Source organism: Chrysochloris asiatica, unplaced genomic scaffold, assembly GCF_000296735.1.
Source record: "Chrysochloris asiatica unplaced genomic scaffold, ChrAsi1.0 scaffold00014, whole genome shotgun sequence".
Lineage (NCBI taxonomy): Eukaryota > Metazoa > Chordata > Mammalia > Afrosoricida > Chrysochloridae > Chrysochloris > Chrysochloris asiatica.
In genome coordinates, this window is record NW_006408532.1 from 17069151 (window position 1) to 17086084 (window position 16934).

The 16934-nt window shown below is 38.1% G+C and overlaps 1 protein-coding gene across 1 annotated transcript in view; it reads right to left on the reverse strand.

Annotated features, from left to right (window-relative positions):
* TMEM2 (transmembrane protein 2) overlaps positions 1–16934 on the reverse strand; it is a 129197-nt gene that overhangs the window by 37585 nt on the left and 74678 nt on the right. The window contains exons 8-14 of the mRNA XM_006834916.1: positions 16637–16846; positions 15806–16011; positions 15596–15665; positions 10953–11081; positions 6392–6480; positions 1580–1711; positions 412–447 (exon numbers count right to left, since the gene is read on the reverse strand). Of these exons, the coding sequence (XP_006834979.1) occupies positions 412–447; positions 1580–1711; positions 6392–6480; positions 10953–11081; positions 15596–15665; positions 15806–16011; positions 16637–16846 (872 nt within the window). The remainder of the gene's footprint in view (positions 1–411; positions 448–1579; positions 1712–6391; positions 6481–10952; positions 11082–15595; positions 15666–15805; positions 16012–16636; positions 16847–16934) is intronic.

The following is a 16934-nucleotide window of genomic DNA, read 5'->3' on the forward strand; positions in this document are numbered from 1 at the left end:
ACCAACATGCCCTGAGAACAAGGATGAGATGACAAACATGCTTAAAATCACTGTAATTTGGGGAAAAAACATTTAACATGAAAAATTTTAATTCTGAAGCTCCTTAGATGCTCCAAACTTTCCATCCTCCCTCTTTTTTGCCCTACTTTTAAGATCTTTGGTCTAAATCTCAAGCATTTCCTTCTAAGAAAAAACACAATGTGAAATTCCAGCAATACAAGTTACTACTCAGGTATGAAATTCAATGAATCAATTGAAAAGCAAAATGTGGGCCCTCTAGTGGTATCAGGAAGAGGGTGCTAATTTTTTTTTAAATGCTTATAAATGTACAGCCTTCTTGTGTATAATTTGAAAAACAACGGTTGTTTTTTTTAAAGTGGTCAAACAAGTTGTTTTTAAGTTATCACAAACCTGGCAAAGGTCAGTCCTATTCCATTATCTGCAAATCTGTAAGAGAAAAGAAAATGAAGGAACATTTAAAACGCTACCAGTTCATGTAAAAATAAGCAATTCCCTCAATATTTACGTGGTATAATATCCAGAGGTCCCAATAATATTGACTCTCTCCAAGACGGCAAGCGAATTTCACATCACAATCACTAACAGCACAGATTCTGTCGTTTGGATTTAAATTCTGGCTCAAGTCCCCACCTGTACAATTACTAGCTATATGATTATAGTCAAGTTCCTCAGCTTCATTCTGCCTGTTTCCGCATTTACAAATTACAATAAAAACTAAATCTTCTTCATAGGACTCTTGAGACAGCATTTAGTAATTTAGACAGGCACAGAGTAAGAAGCATAAAAGCATTAGCTAGAATTATTATTATTATTTTAAACTAGATCATGGTTTTTCTCTTCAATTTTTTTAACATTTAAATCCAAGCTATTTCTACAGATTTCATACACTATCAACTTTTCAGATGATAGAAGTCAGAGATAACGGTGACATTAATGCCAGATAAAAATATTTTTCTAGAATCATGAGCACCAATTCGTAGCTCAACATATATAAGAGGCCTCTGCTAAAATTATCCAAACAGGAAAAAAGTGAGGTGCTTAACTGCCTCAAGCCATTCTAAGACATAAATCAACAGATTTACGGAGGTACAAGTACACACAACTTCTGTTTTGAATGGCAATGGAGGTGCTTCAGAACACTTTTAGGAGTTTCCAGGAAGGAAAAAATACTCAAGTAGTTTCAAAATCTTTATTTAGTCTCTGACATGGACCATGTTTGTCATACAAAGTTCAATTTCCAGTTTCTGCTCAATCTCATCAAAAAACTCTGTCAGCAGACAAGTACAGTTCCAACAAAAGCACCTGGACCAGACAACTCCAAACCTGAGTAGTCTGGTAACTCTAGCATACTTCCTTATTGCCCGACCTGTCTGTTAATAACAATAATATGATCCAGAAACCACTGCTGAACTTGCATTCTACTATTTTCTTTTAATCCTTAAAAGTGAGTACACTGGTGACAGCAGATAGTAACTTTGCAGAGGATCAGTTTTGACTCAAAGAGACCCTATGTACATGAAATGGAAACACAGGCCACTTCTGCACAAACTATACTCACGCAGAATTCTGAATGACAATGTCTCCTCCTCTGACCCATGCTCCATTATCATTATTTTTAAAAGCTATGAGTCTGTCAATTAGAGCAGCTACACGTGGTTTTTCAGGATCTGCATCTTGATGAGGCCGAAATCTTTTAATTAAAAGAAAGGGAGAAGGGGGTTACATTTTACAAAAAGAGTAATGAAAAGGTGATGAAAATTGGCTGTTTACAACTATAAAGTTAAAATGTCAAGGAGCAGGATTAAATTTGCCCAGAACAAACATTAAAAAAAAGAAAAAAATCTTATGGGATATTTGTAGTTTAAAAATCCAAAAAGAAAAAGTTATGTGTATTTATATTTGTCCACAGAACTACTTTCATAATCTTTTCAATTGTTTTTAATATGAATTGGTAATACAGAATGGACACTACACAACATCCTAAACACTAAAACCATTTTAAACACAAACAAGCTAAACAGAAAATATGGCATGTTTTCAGAAATTCTAAAGCAACACAATTCTGGTAATGTATTGAATAAATAAATATGTATATGTATTGAATAAATAAATCACATATTTCAACATATGCATGTGTGAACTGAAATAACATATGAGCTATGTGCTGGTAAAATGCTCAACAGAGACAAAACTGGGGTGACATACCAAAAATACCTAAATTTAAGATAGACATATTTAATTGACTTATTCGGTATAAAGACTACATTTTACCTTTTTCTTCTCTTTCCTCTTAAACACTTACGTACAAGGTGTCAAAAACTATCCGCTATAATAATTCAAATAAATAATCTCATAAAACTGACTTAAAAGAATTCATTTTTATTTTAATTGTAATAGAGCTAGGAAAAAATACTAGGTAATAGCTTTTCAAAAGCCAACTCATCTACAACGGTCAACCATTTGAGATCAAAGGGGCAGCATTAACTAAGGACAATATTCAGAAGGATGGGGAAAGAAGGAGGCAAGGAATAAGAAACACAGGAAGGAAATATGAGGAATGGTGTTAACGCTGAAGAGATTGTAATCAAGATAAGTTGATCTCTGTAAATCTTAGCTCAATTCACAACAAAAAGTTAAAAGAAAAAAAAAAAAAATTCATCAGGATGAGCATTCCAATTATATCATCAAAACATATCACCTGCAAAAAATGTTACCACCTTCACCACAATGGCTGTGGTGGGATACAACCTGGTACCACTAGATATGAATGATGGGAGAAGATAACGCACATATTTACATACAGAAGTGCCAAGGTTCCTCTAAGGAGCATTGATAGCATAAGGAGTTACCCACTGGGCTGCTAACCACAAGGTCAGAAGTTTTGAATACGCCAAGCACTCTGCAAAAGAAGATGAGACTTTCTGCTCTCATGAAGATTGACAGACTTGGGAACCCTATACAGGGTCGCTACAAATTGGAACCAACTCAATGGTACCCACCAGTAACAACAACAAACATCTCTCTGCATGAGTGATGCTGGCCCATTCAAGGAATAAGACAGTAAATTTGAAAATAAGAAGCAGGGGGGAGGATTAGAAATGTGGGCAAGCACCAGGCAAAGATGCAGTTCTTCATTCCAAATGCAGTTGGAACTCATCAGAAGCATGGAATCAGGAAAGTAATGTGAATAGATTCACGTCATCTACTAAAAACAGGCACTGGCTGCTACTTGGAGACTGGACCATTCTGGAAGCTCCTGATCTATGTCAGGATGGTGACGTGGACTTGTACAGTAGCAGTGGAGATAGAGCACTACAGTCATTCTTAGATCATGTACGTACCCCAAATCCTCCTACACTCACTAGTTCTGACCTCTAAGACACAAAGTCTGAGTCTGAGCCATCACCCTTCCTCTCTTCTGGCATTGTGGTTACTGCCAAACAGCTTTGCAGCCAACACATAATTTTAAACAGATGGGAGAGATCTGGAAAGGAAACTACACAATGTTCTTTAAAAAATAAATAATTTTTTAAGGCAAGAGGAAAAGTGACAGTAAAGCAACATCTGAGTCTCTGTTGAAGCCATCTTATGTTTTTTCAACTTCTTCTCTGTATAAACCCATTGCTGACCACTTGCTTGTTTTTAGATAGGTTGTACAGGCAGTTCCCGGGTTACAATGCAGATCCATTTCTAAGTGTTTCTTTAAGTCGAATATGTAGGTAAGTTAGAACAGGTGCGTACAGTTCTTAGGCCCACTTCAGTACAAGAAAAGGCTCAAGGCCTTTCCAATTATTTAAAGCTGCAGCAAGTGAAGATCATTGTGATGGAGTATTTATTACAAGTAGGGGCAGATTCGATCATTTCAAACTGATGGCAAATTTAAAGAGCAAATAGAAGATGTCCCTAAGTCAGACACTGGTAACTAAGGACTTACTGTATGTATGTACTTTCATCCTCTTTCCCTCTTGGTGCCCAGAAAATGGTGATTTCCCCAATTTTAATGATCACTTATGGGATTTCAGCACACTGTTCAACCCTCCCCCTTAACTAAACTTTCTCTTACACTGAACTAATCAGGTCTGATGTTGTTTCAGTCTTTTAGATGGAATTTCCTAATCTCAACTCAAGAGTTTTTCAGAGGGATACAAATGATCTCCTTTGAATTCCTCTGTAATCTCACATCTTTAAGACACCAGGCTCATCTGATTAACTGTTGAGTCAACTTCCTCTTTGATGAACAGACAGAATAGACTATTTTCTGGATATCCCATGAGCCTGATGTTTAATTCATGGGTTTATTACTCAATTATATTAGAGTTTTATCATTTTAATCACGTCTGGGTTGCTTGAATACACGTGGGTTTTGTCCATATATTAGTTTATATAAAGAATAAGTGTATTAGCCAGCTGTCCCAATGTCCTGTTACTCCTTTATAATCAGTTCTTCTCAAAAAACTTTCATATGGAATTTGATTTCTTGCCAGTATGCATGCATTTATACACTAGCTAAAGGAGTCCTGATAATGTAGTGGGCTGTGTGTTGAGCTGTTAATAGCAAGGGCAGTAGTTTGAATCTACCAGCTGCCAACACCACTACCACCATATTCTAGTAAAATAATGAATGGAGAGCAGAAGAAAAGATAACATTATTGTAATATTGTGTATACACACTATCATCATTATGGTTTCATGTCAGCTTGACTGGGCCTGCAGTCTTAGATGTTTGGCAGTTAAGAGGTAGTAATCTCCCATTGTTGTTGGTGTAAGTATCCTCATTTCAGTTCCAACTCACAGCAATCCTGTATAGGGTTTCCAAGGAGCAGCTGAAGGGTTCGAACCACCAATCTTGTGGTTCTCAGTACAGTGCTTACCACCACACCAGGACTCCTAATCTCCCACAAGGAGATCTAACACAACGCAATCACTCCCATGAAGTGGTATGATGTGTTGTAATTATGTGTTGTGAATCACTTCTATGATGTTAATGAGGTCAGATGCAGACTAGACTGTATACTGATTCAATCTCTTTTGAAACACTCAAGGAGCGAGGAGTGAGCAGAAGAGCCAGGAGTGGAGTGTATTCTTTGGACATGAGGTCCCTACACTGTGAAGTTCCTACATCCAGAGCCAAGAAAGAGATACCAAGAGGCAGCACTCTGAATTTGAACTCCTAGCCTCCTAAACGGTGCAAGAATACATCTGTTTGTTAAAACCATCCACTTAAGGTATTTCTGTTATAACAGCACTACACTGCTTAGACACATGGCTGCTTAAAATAAACAAAACAAAAAACTTCTTCACTTCTTAATTTGTCAAAAAATATCAATGGATTTTAAAATCTATTAACTCATCCACCCATTCATGACTTCTTAAATGTCTTCAGTTTCTCAGCTTCAGAACAACTATTCTGACCATTGCTTTAAAATATTTCAGACTCAAGTTGACCTTTAAGTAATCCTGATGAGTGACTGTATCAACTACACTTTCCCAGTTTTCTCCTGACCTCAGGCCTTACTCATGTGTCACAAAGATCTTGTCTCACATCTAAATCAGATTCACTGACCTACAGCAGTGGTTCCAACTCTATTCCTTTATGATAGAAATTAACTGAGTCTAATATTCTTTTCTTAGTTGACTGTTAGTAGAGTCTATTAAACCTAGCACCTTGTGAACGCCAAAGGTTGGTCAGTCAATTGGATAAATGGAAAAACAACCTCTGCATGGTTTCTACTGAATATGACTTGTTTGCCCTTTTTTTTTTTATTTGCGAAACAGCTCATTTCCACCTGAAGAATTGTATTTCTTTTGGCTTATATATTGAATGTAAGAGATTTTTGCTGATACGCTGATTCATATCCCAACCACGTGTTGAGGTATTATAAAGGAGAGTAACTTAAGAGTCTTGGTATGTGAATCGGAGACTAGAAACCACACAGCTTGATCATCAAGTTTGGGACTCTTCACTTGAAGGGGATTTAATGCAATCTTCCACTCTGACCACTAAGAATTCATTCTATGTACTTTGGCTTTCAGGCATTACACTAAAACATGATCTTAGTTTAACTTGTTATTCAATGAGTCATATTCTATTTTAGGCCAAATTTAGGCTCTTTTTCCACAGATCTCTCTCTTTCTGCAACTCCCTGTAACATCAGTTTACAGCTGTGAAAAAAGCATAAAAACATCAACTTTCTCTGGCATTTCCATAAGATAAAAGCCTAGTCACACAGCACAGAACAGCAGAATAAATATTTTTCCAAAACCCTCCTAAAACTTTCAAACTTTCATTTCAAACATTAGCACCCAGAAAGTGTAGTTTTGGCTTTGGTGAAATAATGCCTTGAATGTAATGGAAAAGAATCAGCTCTACCTTGCACTATTATCCAGACAGAGGTATTCCCGTGGGTCAGCGGCACTAGCATGGACTGTTTTGACACCTTTATCAATAAATAAGCCAGCCTGAAAAATACAATTGTAAACCAAAAGGAATTATGAATTTCAATTTCACATCTTCATACACAATGATTCATGAAAATAAATTTTAGCTTTTTGTTTCCCCCAAAAGGGAAAAAAAGAGTAACCAGTAAAGCAAAAGTATTATGAAAAATGGCTACTTTCCCAGATATTTTTATAATTTTACTTATTTTGTCACTCACTCAAGGTTAACTTAGTATCTACCTTGTGGTAGGCACCAAGCACAAGAAAAACATGGTTCTTATTTTTACAGATACTTGAAATAGGACAAAGATACAATTAAAGAAATCATTACAATCCAATCTGATAAGCAATCCTGTCTGACATGAAAAGCACATGGTGCTGTGGAAATAAGAAAGGCATCTAAATGTGGGTGGGTGAGAGATTCAGGTACCCTCTCTCCTAACAGAAGTGACTTCTAAAGCCAACATCTGAAAGACAGAGAGGAATTAACCATACCAAGGAATGGGTTGGAGACCCAGGGTCTGAAGTAGATAGGAGGCAGCTGAAGAATCCAGAGAAAAGTATTCAGAGAATTGTTTACATGAAAGTCTGGAGCTCAGAGACTATGACACACTTAAGCAGGAAAAAAAATCTTAGATAAACCAGCAAGAATGAATGGAATGAAGGACAGGTAGGAAATAATGACAGAAGAGAGAACGCCAGTTCATGGAGTCCTGGAGCAGCGCTGTAGGATCAGCAATAGACCACTAACCACAAGGCTGGTGGGTCAAACTCACCAGCCACTCCTCAGAAACCCTATAAGGGGTGCTATGAGTCGGAACTGACTCAACGGCACCAAACAACACAGAGCTAGTAAGCTGTTTGAGCCAAGACCAGGGGATCTTTAATACAGACCATTTGGTTGACTGAATGTGTAGAAAAACACTAAAGCTGCAACATGGGTAATAGACAGGTAATGGAAAGGGACAAAATTCCAGGGGAAAGATAACAGACCGGGGCAGCAATCAAGACAAATAAAAATGACCTGGACTTGTAGCTCTAGTAGTAGAGAAAAATATATGGGGCGGGATGTCCTTGCAAAGGTATTATTATCTTTTAGTAATTAATAAAATGTCTGGAGGTAAGGGGAAGTACATAATAAAGGCACATTTATTTCTGGCTTGGCCAACTACTAGGGGGTTAGCTACTGGTTTCATTCACTGAAACAGAAATGCAGGAATAGGTCTACGGGTGAAAATAGGGACTTTAGTTTTAAACATATTTTATTTATGTGCCTATGAGAGATACAAATGTTGCAGTTAGGTAAATATGGCCAAAGTGGACTAGAGAAAGATTTGGGAACCCTTACCTACTGGAGCCATAGGAGCTCTGGTAGCGTAGTGGTTACGAATCAGGCTGCGAGCTGCAAGGTCAGCAGTTCAAAACTACCAGCTGTTCCGCGGGAGAAAGATGAGGCTTTCTGCTCCCGTAAAGATTTACAGCCTCAGAAACCCTGTACAGGGTCGCTATGAGTCGGAACCAACTCCACGGCACATAACAACAACAACAACCTACTGGAGCCATAGGCCAGTGTGTGTATGCACACATGCCGTCAAAATGGGGATCACGCACTAGGAGGAGAAAACGTAGTTAGGCAGAACCCCAATGAACACCCAATGAACAGAGAATGGAATACAAAGGAATTGAACAGAGAAGAAAACAAAGAACTGAAAACTAAGGAACAGACATTTGAAGGAAGATAGAGGAAAAAAGCCCAGGAACATACACCGCCAGTTTCACAGCGGCATTTGATCGTGATGTGTGTGTTATTAGGTGCTGCTGGGTCAGTTCCTACTCAGAGACCCTACATACAACAGAACAAAACACGGTCTGGCCCTGCTCCCTCCTCACAATATTTCCTATATTTGAACCTGTTGTTGCCACTGTGTCAGTCCATCGCATTGGAGGTCTTCCTTTTTCACGGACCCTCCACTTTACCAAGCATGATGTCCTTCAACAGGGGCTGGTCCTTCCTGGTGTATGCATCTACCCATTTTTTTAAAAAAAATTAATTTAATTCAAGTAAGAAAATGTGGTCTACTTTTTTTTTTTTCTTTTTAATGACAAATCATTCAGAGTTACTTCAAACCTTTGACTAATATTAGCGTATTTGGTGGATGAGAAACTCAGATGTAACTTTCAAAGGTGAAATGGGATTATTTGGAACAAATGTTTTAGAAATCTCTGATCACTGTACAACTTATGGGCCTGAAATGAGCCAGTGATGGAATATAATGCTGACTTGGAATCAATTATACAAGCATAAGGAGTTCTAGTGTGTCAACGTGGGTTAATGTGCTGGATTGCAAAGCCAATTTGAACTGCAAGGCTGACAGTTCAAGCTCACCAGCCGCTCCTAGGAAACCCTGTATAAGGTCACTATAAGTCAGAACCGACTTGATGGCACATAACAACAATAGTACAAGCATATGGACCCCTGGTGTAGCGCTGTGGGTTAATGCACTGGATTGCAAAAGGTGGTTTCAACTACAAGGTCAGCAGTCCAAGCTCACCAGCTGCTCCTAAGAAACCACTTACCAACAATAATACAAGCATATGTGTGTGTATTCACGGGTAACCCAGGACTCCAAGGGCTGAAGTTCCTTTGCCTGTATCATCTTGGAATTGTCAAGTCAATTCTGATTCACAGTGAGCTTTTGTAAGATTTCTAAAGAGCAGCTGGTGGTTTTGAACCTCCAATCTTGTGGTTAGCCATCCTGTGCTTATCCTACAATGCCACACCAGGACTCCAAATAGTCATTTCTTAGTCCAAAACCTAGTCATTTAAATTTGTTACTCTTATAATTAACTGTCGTTAAGTGCTGTTGCATAGGTTCCTCGACTCATAGTGACCCTGTACAGGATTTCCAAGAGCGGCCAATAACTTTGAACTGCCAACTCTGTGATTCAAACCAACCTAGTGGTCTGGTGCTTTACCCCACAGCACCACACCAAGACACCCTTATAATTAATAGATTAATACAGAGTATCATGGGAGCATGATGGCTCTGTAAAATAAGCATTAGACTGGGTAACACAGGTTTGGCTTGAGTCTACCAGCTACTCCATGGGAAAAAGATGAGGCTTTCTGCCCCTGCAAAGATTTATAGCCTAAGAAATTCTATATGGGCTCTCTATGAGTTGGAACTGATTTAATAACACTTAACAACAACAACAAAGTATTCATTGTAGATGAAATAAAACACCAAATTAATTAGAACAAGGTGCTTTTATACCATTTACAATTAGAAAATTTTGAGGATTTCTACTTTGAAATGCTACTTTATATAATCATTAGTCAATTGTTAACTATTCACAAAAATCACTTCATAACTCTATGTAAAGAAAGTTCTTTTCATCTCTCAAGTTTTCTTCAAGTGATTCTACGTACTTAAAATTAGAACACATTGGGTTCTAAAAAAATCCTCTGATTGTCATAAAAAGACTATCAAGGAAATTGTAGTTCTTAAATGTCTTTTAGGAACCCAGGCAGCTGTTAACTGAAAGGTCAACTGATTTGCATTCATGAAAGATATGGCAGAAGTTGCTTTCTAGAAGATTCCAAAATCAAGTCCACAGTCATCAAATCTATTCCAATTCATAGTGACCCAGCATAGAACCGGTTACCAAGGCTGTCAATCTTTATGGGAGCAGACCAGCCCATCTTTGTCCATTGGAGTAGCTGTTGGGTTTGAACTGCTCATCTTAAGGTTACAAGTTCAGCACTTGTCCTACAATGCCACCAGGACTCCTTTGCTTAAAGATTATTGTAATTAAGGGCTATAGAGTAGGTTCCAACTCAGAGTGAACCTGTATCGAGTTTTCGAGGAGCAGCTTGTGGGTCTGAGCTGCAGACCTTGTGACTCGAAGTCCAGTGTTGATTCCACAGCACAACAGCAGGAGTCCTTAAAGATTAAAGCCTTGGAAATCCTCTGGAGCTCTTCTACACTATCCTATTGGCTATGAGAATCAACTGAGCAGCAACGGACTGTTTTTAGTAGCCTTTTACTTTTCTATCATTTTAGATTAGGTCACATTTTTAAGCAATATTTCATCTGTTAGTATAATTAGCGTTATACGCCCAACAACACAGTACACTCTGCCGTTTACTTGGACTAAGAAGAGAGGAAGGAGCAAGTGACTTCTGAGAAGTTTATCATCTGATGTGTGGTCATCATCATCTTCCCAAAAGTGAGATGGCCAGAGGACAGGAATAAGTAGACAATGACAACACAGGGTTCAAATCTGCTACATAATTCTTCAGGAAATGTGTACCTATTATCTTAGTGTATATTCATATATGTGGATAGACGGCGACTGCTAGTTTTTAAATGTAAACTAACTTCTTTCATGACAAGTCTTACCCCAAACTGACATTTCTGAGTTGTGATCACAACAGTTCCTCTTTAACCCTATAAATCTTATATAGCAATTTCTAAAACGTAGGAACCTACCTTAAAATTTGAATGGACTCTGTTGTTATAAAATATACCTAATGGTGTGAGTTCTGGTTTTGCTGAGAGCTGCAATCCACTGGATTCTCCAGTAGGTTCTTTGTGGAATAAATACCATATTCCAGCATCCTGCAATTGAAAAGGACAAGATTACAAATCATCTTAATTTATAAAGCCACTCTCTGAAACATCTTTATAAGCTTAAATGCTTCATAATCAGGTATAATCTCTTTGGCAGAATCCCTATAAAAAGTTGTGTATACAGCACACTCAAAGCAGTAATATCTTTGGCCCTCACTCTTTTTTGAAAAAAGCAAACTTGTTAAAAGATTGGATCAAAGAGTGAAATAACTGGCTAATGCTAAACTTTACTTTTGAAATAACCTTCCCATCACAATCTGTTCTGCAGAAGATTCAAACAAAGAAGACTTCAATGTGACGAGATTACAGCCTTCAAGAAGAATGTTGTTGCTTTTCTGTTTACCTCAAAAAAAAAATCAGATCAACAGACGAGCCATGCCTACCCAACAACTATTCTGCGGACATGTGGAGCTCACTGGCTTCTTTCAAACAACTCCAATGCCCTTCCTGTCCTGAGGCAAATTTTTGTTCAAACAAAAAATACCACATGCTTGAATTACGATGCTGTCTGAGTCTGGATCTTGCCTGTTCAATTTAGCGATTACTTATCTTAATAGAAACAGAAAAGTTTTAAAAATCATGATACCCAAAATGAGATCCTGAAAATGGAAAACTACTTTCCTTAGTTCCTTTAGTATTTTATTTTAACTAAAATTTAGCTCCGTGTAAAGAATAACTTCACGTATGCAACTTTCATTACACAGGTTAAAAATTTACATACCACAGTGTAAAAGGGTAGTCTGAACACTAAGTCAAATCTGATGAACATTTATGGAGTTCCGTATGTGCCAAGTAGACTCCTTGAATGGTACAAATGGCTAACTGAAAGGCTGGAGGTTTGAGTCCACCAAGAGGTGCTTTGGAAGAAAAGTCTGACAATGTGCTTGTCAAAAATCAGTCCCTGAAAAAATCTATGGAACCCAGTTACCCTCTGACACACATGGAGTCCACATGAGTCTGAATCAACTGATGGCAGCTGGTTCTGGTTTATGTGCAGGTTCACAGATGATTCTCAAGGAATTCATAGTCTAATGGAAAATCACATGGAAAACCAAGACCACGCCCACTAGCGTCGAGTTGACTCTGACTCACAGGACAATACAAAGAACACTGTAACAAGACTATATGAGGAGGCTTCCAAACGTTCTTAGAAAAATTCCAATATCTGTTAATTCCATTTTTACACAAACTTTATGAAGCCCCCACATAAATAACGTTGTTGTTGTTATTAAGTGCCATGGAGTTCCGATTCATAGCAATCCTGTAGAGTTTCCAAGGAGCAGCTGGTGAGCTTGAACCATTGACCTTGCAATTCCAACCAACCTTGCAGTCTAGCACATTAACCCACAGCACCACACCAGAACTCCATCAAAGATGTTATTATTGTTGTATGTTGCCAAATTGATTCCAACTCATAGCAAACCCATGTGACAAAAAAGAACTGCCCATAGGGTTTCCTAGGCTGTTATCTTCATGTAAAATGTCTGGTGGTTTCAAATCACTGACCTTTCAGTCAGCATCCAGTGCATGACCACTGAAGCACCAAGCTTCCCTAGAGATCCCAGCCCAGGAACCATCATGCAGCAGTTCTACTCTGTCCAAAAGGGTCAACTATGAGTTAGGATGGACTTGACAACACACAACCACAAAAATATAACATACACAATATGTGGAACCAACAGTTAAGCTCTTTGACTTCTAGCTGAAAGTTTGGCAATTTGAATACACTCAGAAGTGCCTCATTAGAAATACCTGGTGAAATATTACAGCCTTGAAAACCCTATGGAGCAGGTCTATTCTGCACACATGGAATCATAATGAGTGGGAATCCAGTTGACAGCAACTGACAACCACCACAGTAAGTACCCTATTAGTCCAACAGAATAAAATCCTTTGAAAACCTAAGAGAAATAAATAGTGGAAAGAATATATACTTAACACATCAAAGGGAGTACAGTATTAACCATTTTTCCATTAGAAAAGTGTAAAGGTGAATCTTAACAACAAAATACTCTAAACAATGTGTTTGCCACTTCAACTTTTTTACATGCAAAACAGATATCCCAATGGGAAAAACACTGGGTGGTTGTCAAGAAGACTCAGTACCCCAGCTCTAGAAGCAGAGGGCAGAGAGATCCCTCTCAGGATGGGATGGCACTTGGAGATGGATGATGGGGGGCAGGGAGGGTTGCGGAAGAAGCAGCTGCTTCCTGTTAAACACACTGTGGTGTCCAAACAGTAAAGGAGCTTTTAAAAAAGCAGTGGAAAGGTACAATGAAGAGAGGGTTATGATTTACTTTGGGAGGAAAAATCCTGTCAAAATATTAACTTTACTCCAATGGTTTTTATAGAGAGAAAAGAAACAAAGAGCTCCCCAAATTAAAAGGAAGAACATACATAAGAAAAGAAAAAGACTTGCCTTCTTCTTTGGCTACAAGTATGCCATGAACCTGAACTGACAGTGTGTGTGGCCTCACTTTACCTTTTTTCATGAACTATGCATCTGCGTTGGTTTTCCACCCAGGACTTTCTGAAAACAGCTGAAAGAAACCCTTTGCTCACTTGTAGATTCAAAAATGATACTGTTTAATGGGCTGCACTGTCATCTAAAAATTCATCTTCTGACGAGCACCAACCTCCACTGTATTCAACAAATATTTGATAAAACTGACTCAAAGAAAATCTAGACTGATTACATGTTATGTCCAGATCTTTACCTTGTCAAACACGAATCCTGCACTGATAAACACCTTCAAGTATACATTTGATGTATTTAAGTTCAATCACCCTTCCAACCAGGGATACCTACATTCTAGTTGTTGCAGATATTCCTTTTAATTAACCTTTTATTTCATCCTAGGAAAAAATGCTAGGTACTTTTTTTCCTTTTTAAGATTTTTAATGATTATGATGGTGATAGTAGTGGTGAAGTACCATCAAGTTGGTTCCGACTCACAATGACCCTGAATAGGATTTCCAAGGGATGGCTAGCTGGTGGGTTTGAACTGCTGACTTGCAGTTAGCAGCCCACTGCTTATCCTACAGAGCCACACCAGGAGTCCTACTATTTATATTTATACTAATATAAATAAATGGATATACAAATATAAATAAATGTTTAGATATCACTCCAAAGTTCATATTTCTAGACTATAGTTTTTAACAGATATAAGCATAATTATATGGTATTTTAAAGATTGGTTTTATTATTAATTGATGTTGTTGCTAAGTGCCATCCAGTCGATTCCAACTCATAGCAACTCTGATTAGGTTTTCCAAGGAGTGTCTAGTGGATTTGAACCGCTGACCCTATGGATAGCAGTCCCATGCTTATCCTACAACACAACACCAAGACTCTATTAATTAGTAGTTTTAAATCACATCAATATTAACTGAAGAATTCTTCAAGCTTATCTGGGGAGTAATTTCTGCCATCCCCCCAAAAGCTCATTTACCCTTATATTATCCTCAGGTGTTTGTGTATGTGAGCGAGAACATCTTGAATAATTCAAGACACATTAAGTGCTCAACTATTAGCTGAAAGGCTAGCAATTTGAACCTACCCATAGGTACAGCAAAAGATCAGTATGGTGCTCTGTTTCCAAAAAGTCACAGTGTTTAAAAATCCTTAGGAGCAGTTCTACTCTGCACACGTGGAGTTACCATGAGTCACAATAAACTTGATGAGCACTGGACTGCAAATCCCAAGGTCTGTGGTTCAAACCCACCAGCTGCTCCTCAGAAACCCTATACGGGGTCACTAACGTGTTGGAATCAACTCAATAGCACTTACCAACAACAAGTACAAGTCGTTTAGCTGCTTAGCCAAGGAGATGAAATTCCCAAGTAACTAGGATCTCTGCATTTACAAAAGGGTATGTGTGCCCTTTGACCAGAGTGACAATTATCACTGTGTTGTACTGAATAATCCATTCACATAAAGCTAAAGCTTTCTTTGTTCACCAGAATTAGACACCAGCTACTCATGATTTACTATGAGAAGCCAGAGAGACTGTACATAATACACTAAATTCACTCTGGGAACGGCATGATAACCTGAGACATTAATCCACATCTTCTCCACTTGCCATCTGTATTCCTATACTCAGGAGTCCTGGTGTGGCACTGAGGATAAAGCACTGGACCACATGGTTGATTTGAACTGCAAGGTTGGTAATTCAAACTCACCAGGCGCTTCTTGAAACCTTATACAGAGACATTATGAGTTAGAATCAGCTCAACGGCACTTAACAACAACAACAACAACAACAACAGTCCTATATTCACACACACTAAGTGGTCCAAACAATTTACAAGAAATAAAACCATCTCAACCACATCCTGCTCTCAACTAAACAAGTAGTATCTGAAGATAAGGTTAGGCATGAATTATGTTGACACACATCACAAAAGTCATCATTATATTCCATCCCTATAATAAATCAGAACACTTACAGATATGGTGGACACAAGAAATCTGAATGCACTTGGATTTTACTGACCTGTGAGCCAGCAGCTGCATTATTTATCAGGTGATTGTTGGGATGAGCAATCCAGAAAGTTGAAACCGCCCTGCAAGGCATTTTTTTTTTAAGGTGATTTAAACATTCTTAATAAAAAAATCCTGCCCACTACAAACTCACCCAAAACATCTTCCCCGAAAGTCAAAAGCCTAGACCATAACCGCCTATGTCTCTCTGCCAATTACTCACATACAGTCAGTGGCAGGTACAGGGATGTAATTTCCAAATACTTTTTCACGCATGGAGGTGCACATGGAGTTATTCCTGTCTGTAGGGAGAATAGTGCCAGGCTTGGTGAGGAGTCCGAGATTGTGGAACAAAGTATTTCTCTGTTCAATACCATCTTCCAAAAAGAAACAATGACCCAGTGTGTCGAATCCAATGGTGTCTTTTATCTGCAGAAATACAAGTATATAATGCGTTGGTAACAAGATTGACTATGATTTAAATGACAAGTGCTATTCAGTGTGGTGTGCTCAGTACACATGTAAAAAGAAGTTGTTATCTTGGCCGAAGCAGCAGAGTCCCGTGTCAGGATTTATTTCTCTCTGAAGAGGATTATTTGTGGGGGCTAAAAAAAAAAAAAAAAAAAAAACAAGGAGGCTTCCTTCAGCAGAATTCTCACTGAAAGCACAAGTAAGGCATGTGACGGCACAGGTTATAGATATAAAAAAGGAGAAAAGAAAATGTCTTTCTTTATTTATCTATTTTTTATTCATATGCTAAAAGGGAAACCATATATATTTACTTTATCATTAGGACAAACCATTGGGAACTTTCCACAAATTTAAAAAAAAAAAAAAGGGGAAAGGAAAGCAAAGAAGAGAGAAAGAAAAAAAATATATATATTTGAAATTGAATAGTGGTGATGGAAAGTGTAGTTGGTATGGCCTGGTTGGATATGTAAAAATAGTGGAAAAGGCAAAGAAAAGATAATCAATTAATCAATTAAAAAGGCATGATAGTTAAGGAAAGCCAGCTGTTTTATAAAGCATGTCATTACATTGTGAGGCGATTTACCAGCAATCCATGAGTCCCATGCACAGTGATGCATCTTGAGAAGCTGTGATGAATAGACAGGCCATCCACAAATGTTGGGTACCTGTATCCTCCCATAGAGTCCACATCGCCACACAGATGAAAATGCACAGGGTACCGCCCCAGCTTCTGCTGGCCCATGTGCAGCAACTCCACGTAAGAAAGATGGACTGAAGTAAAATTTTTCTTTATCTACAAAAGAAGGCATCTCGAAATCAAACTGGTATTTTCCAGAAAAAGGAAGTAACAACAACAACAACAACAACAACAACAACAACAA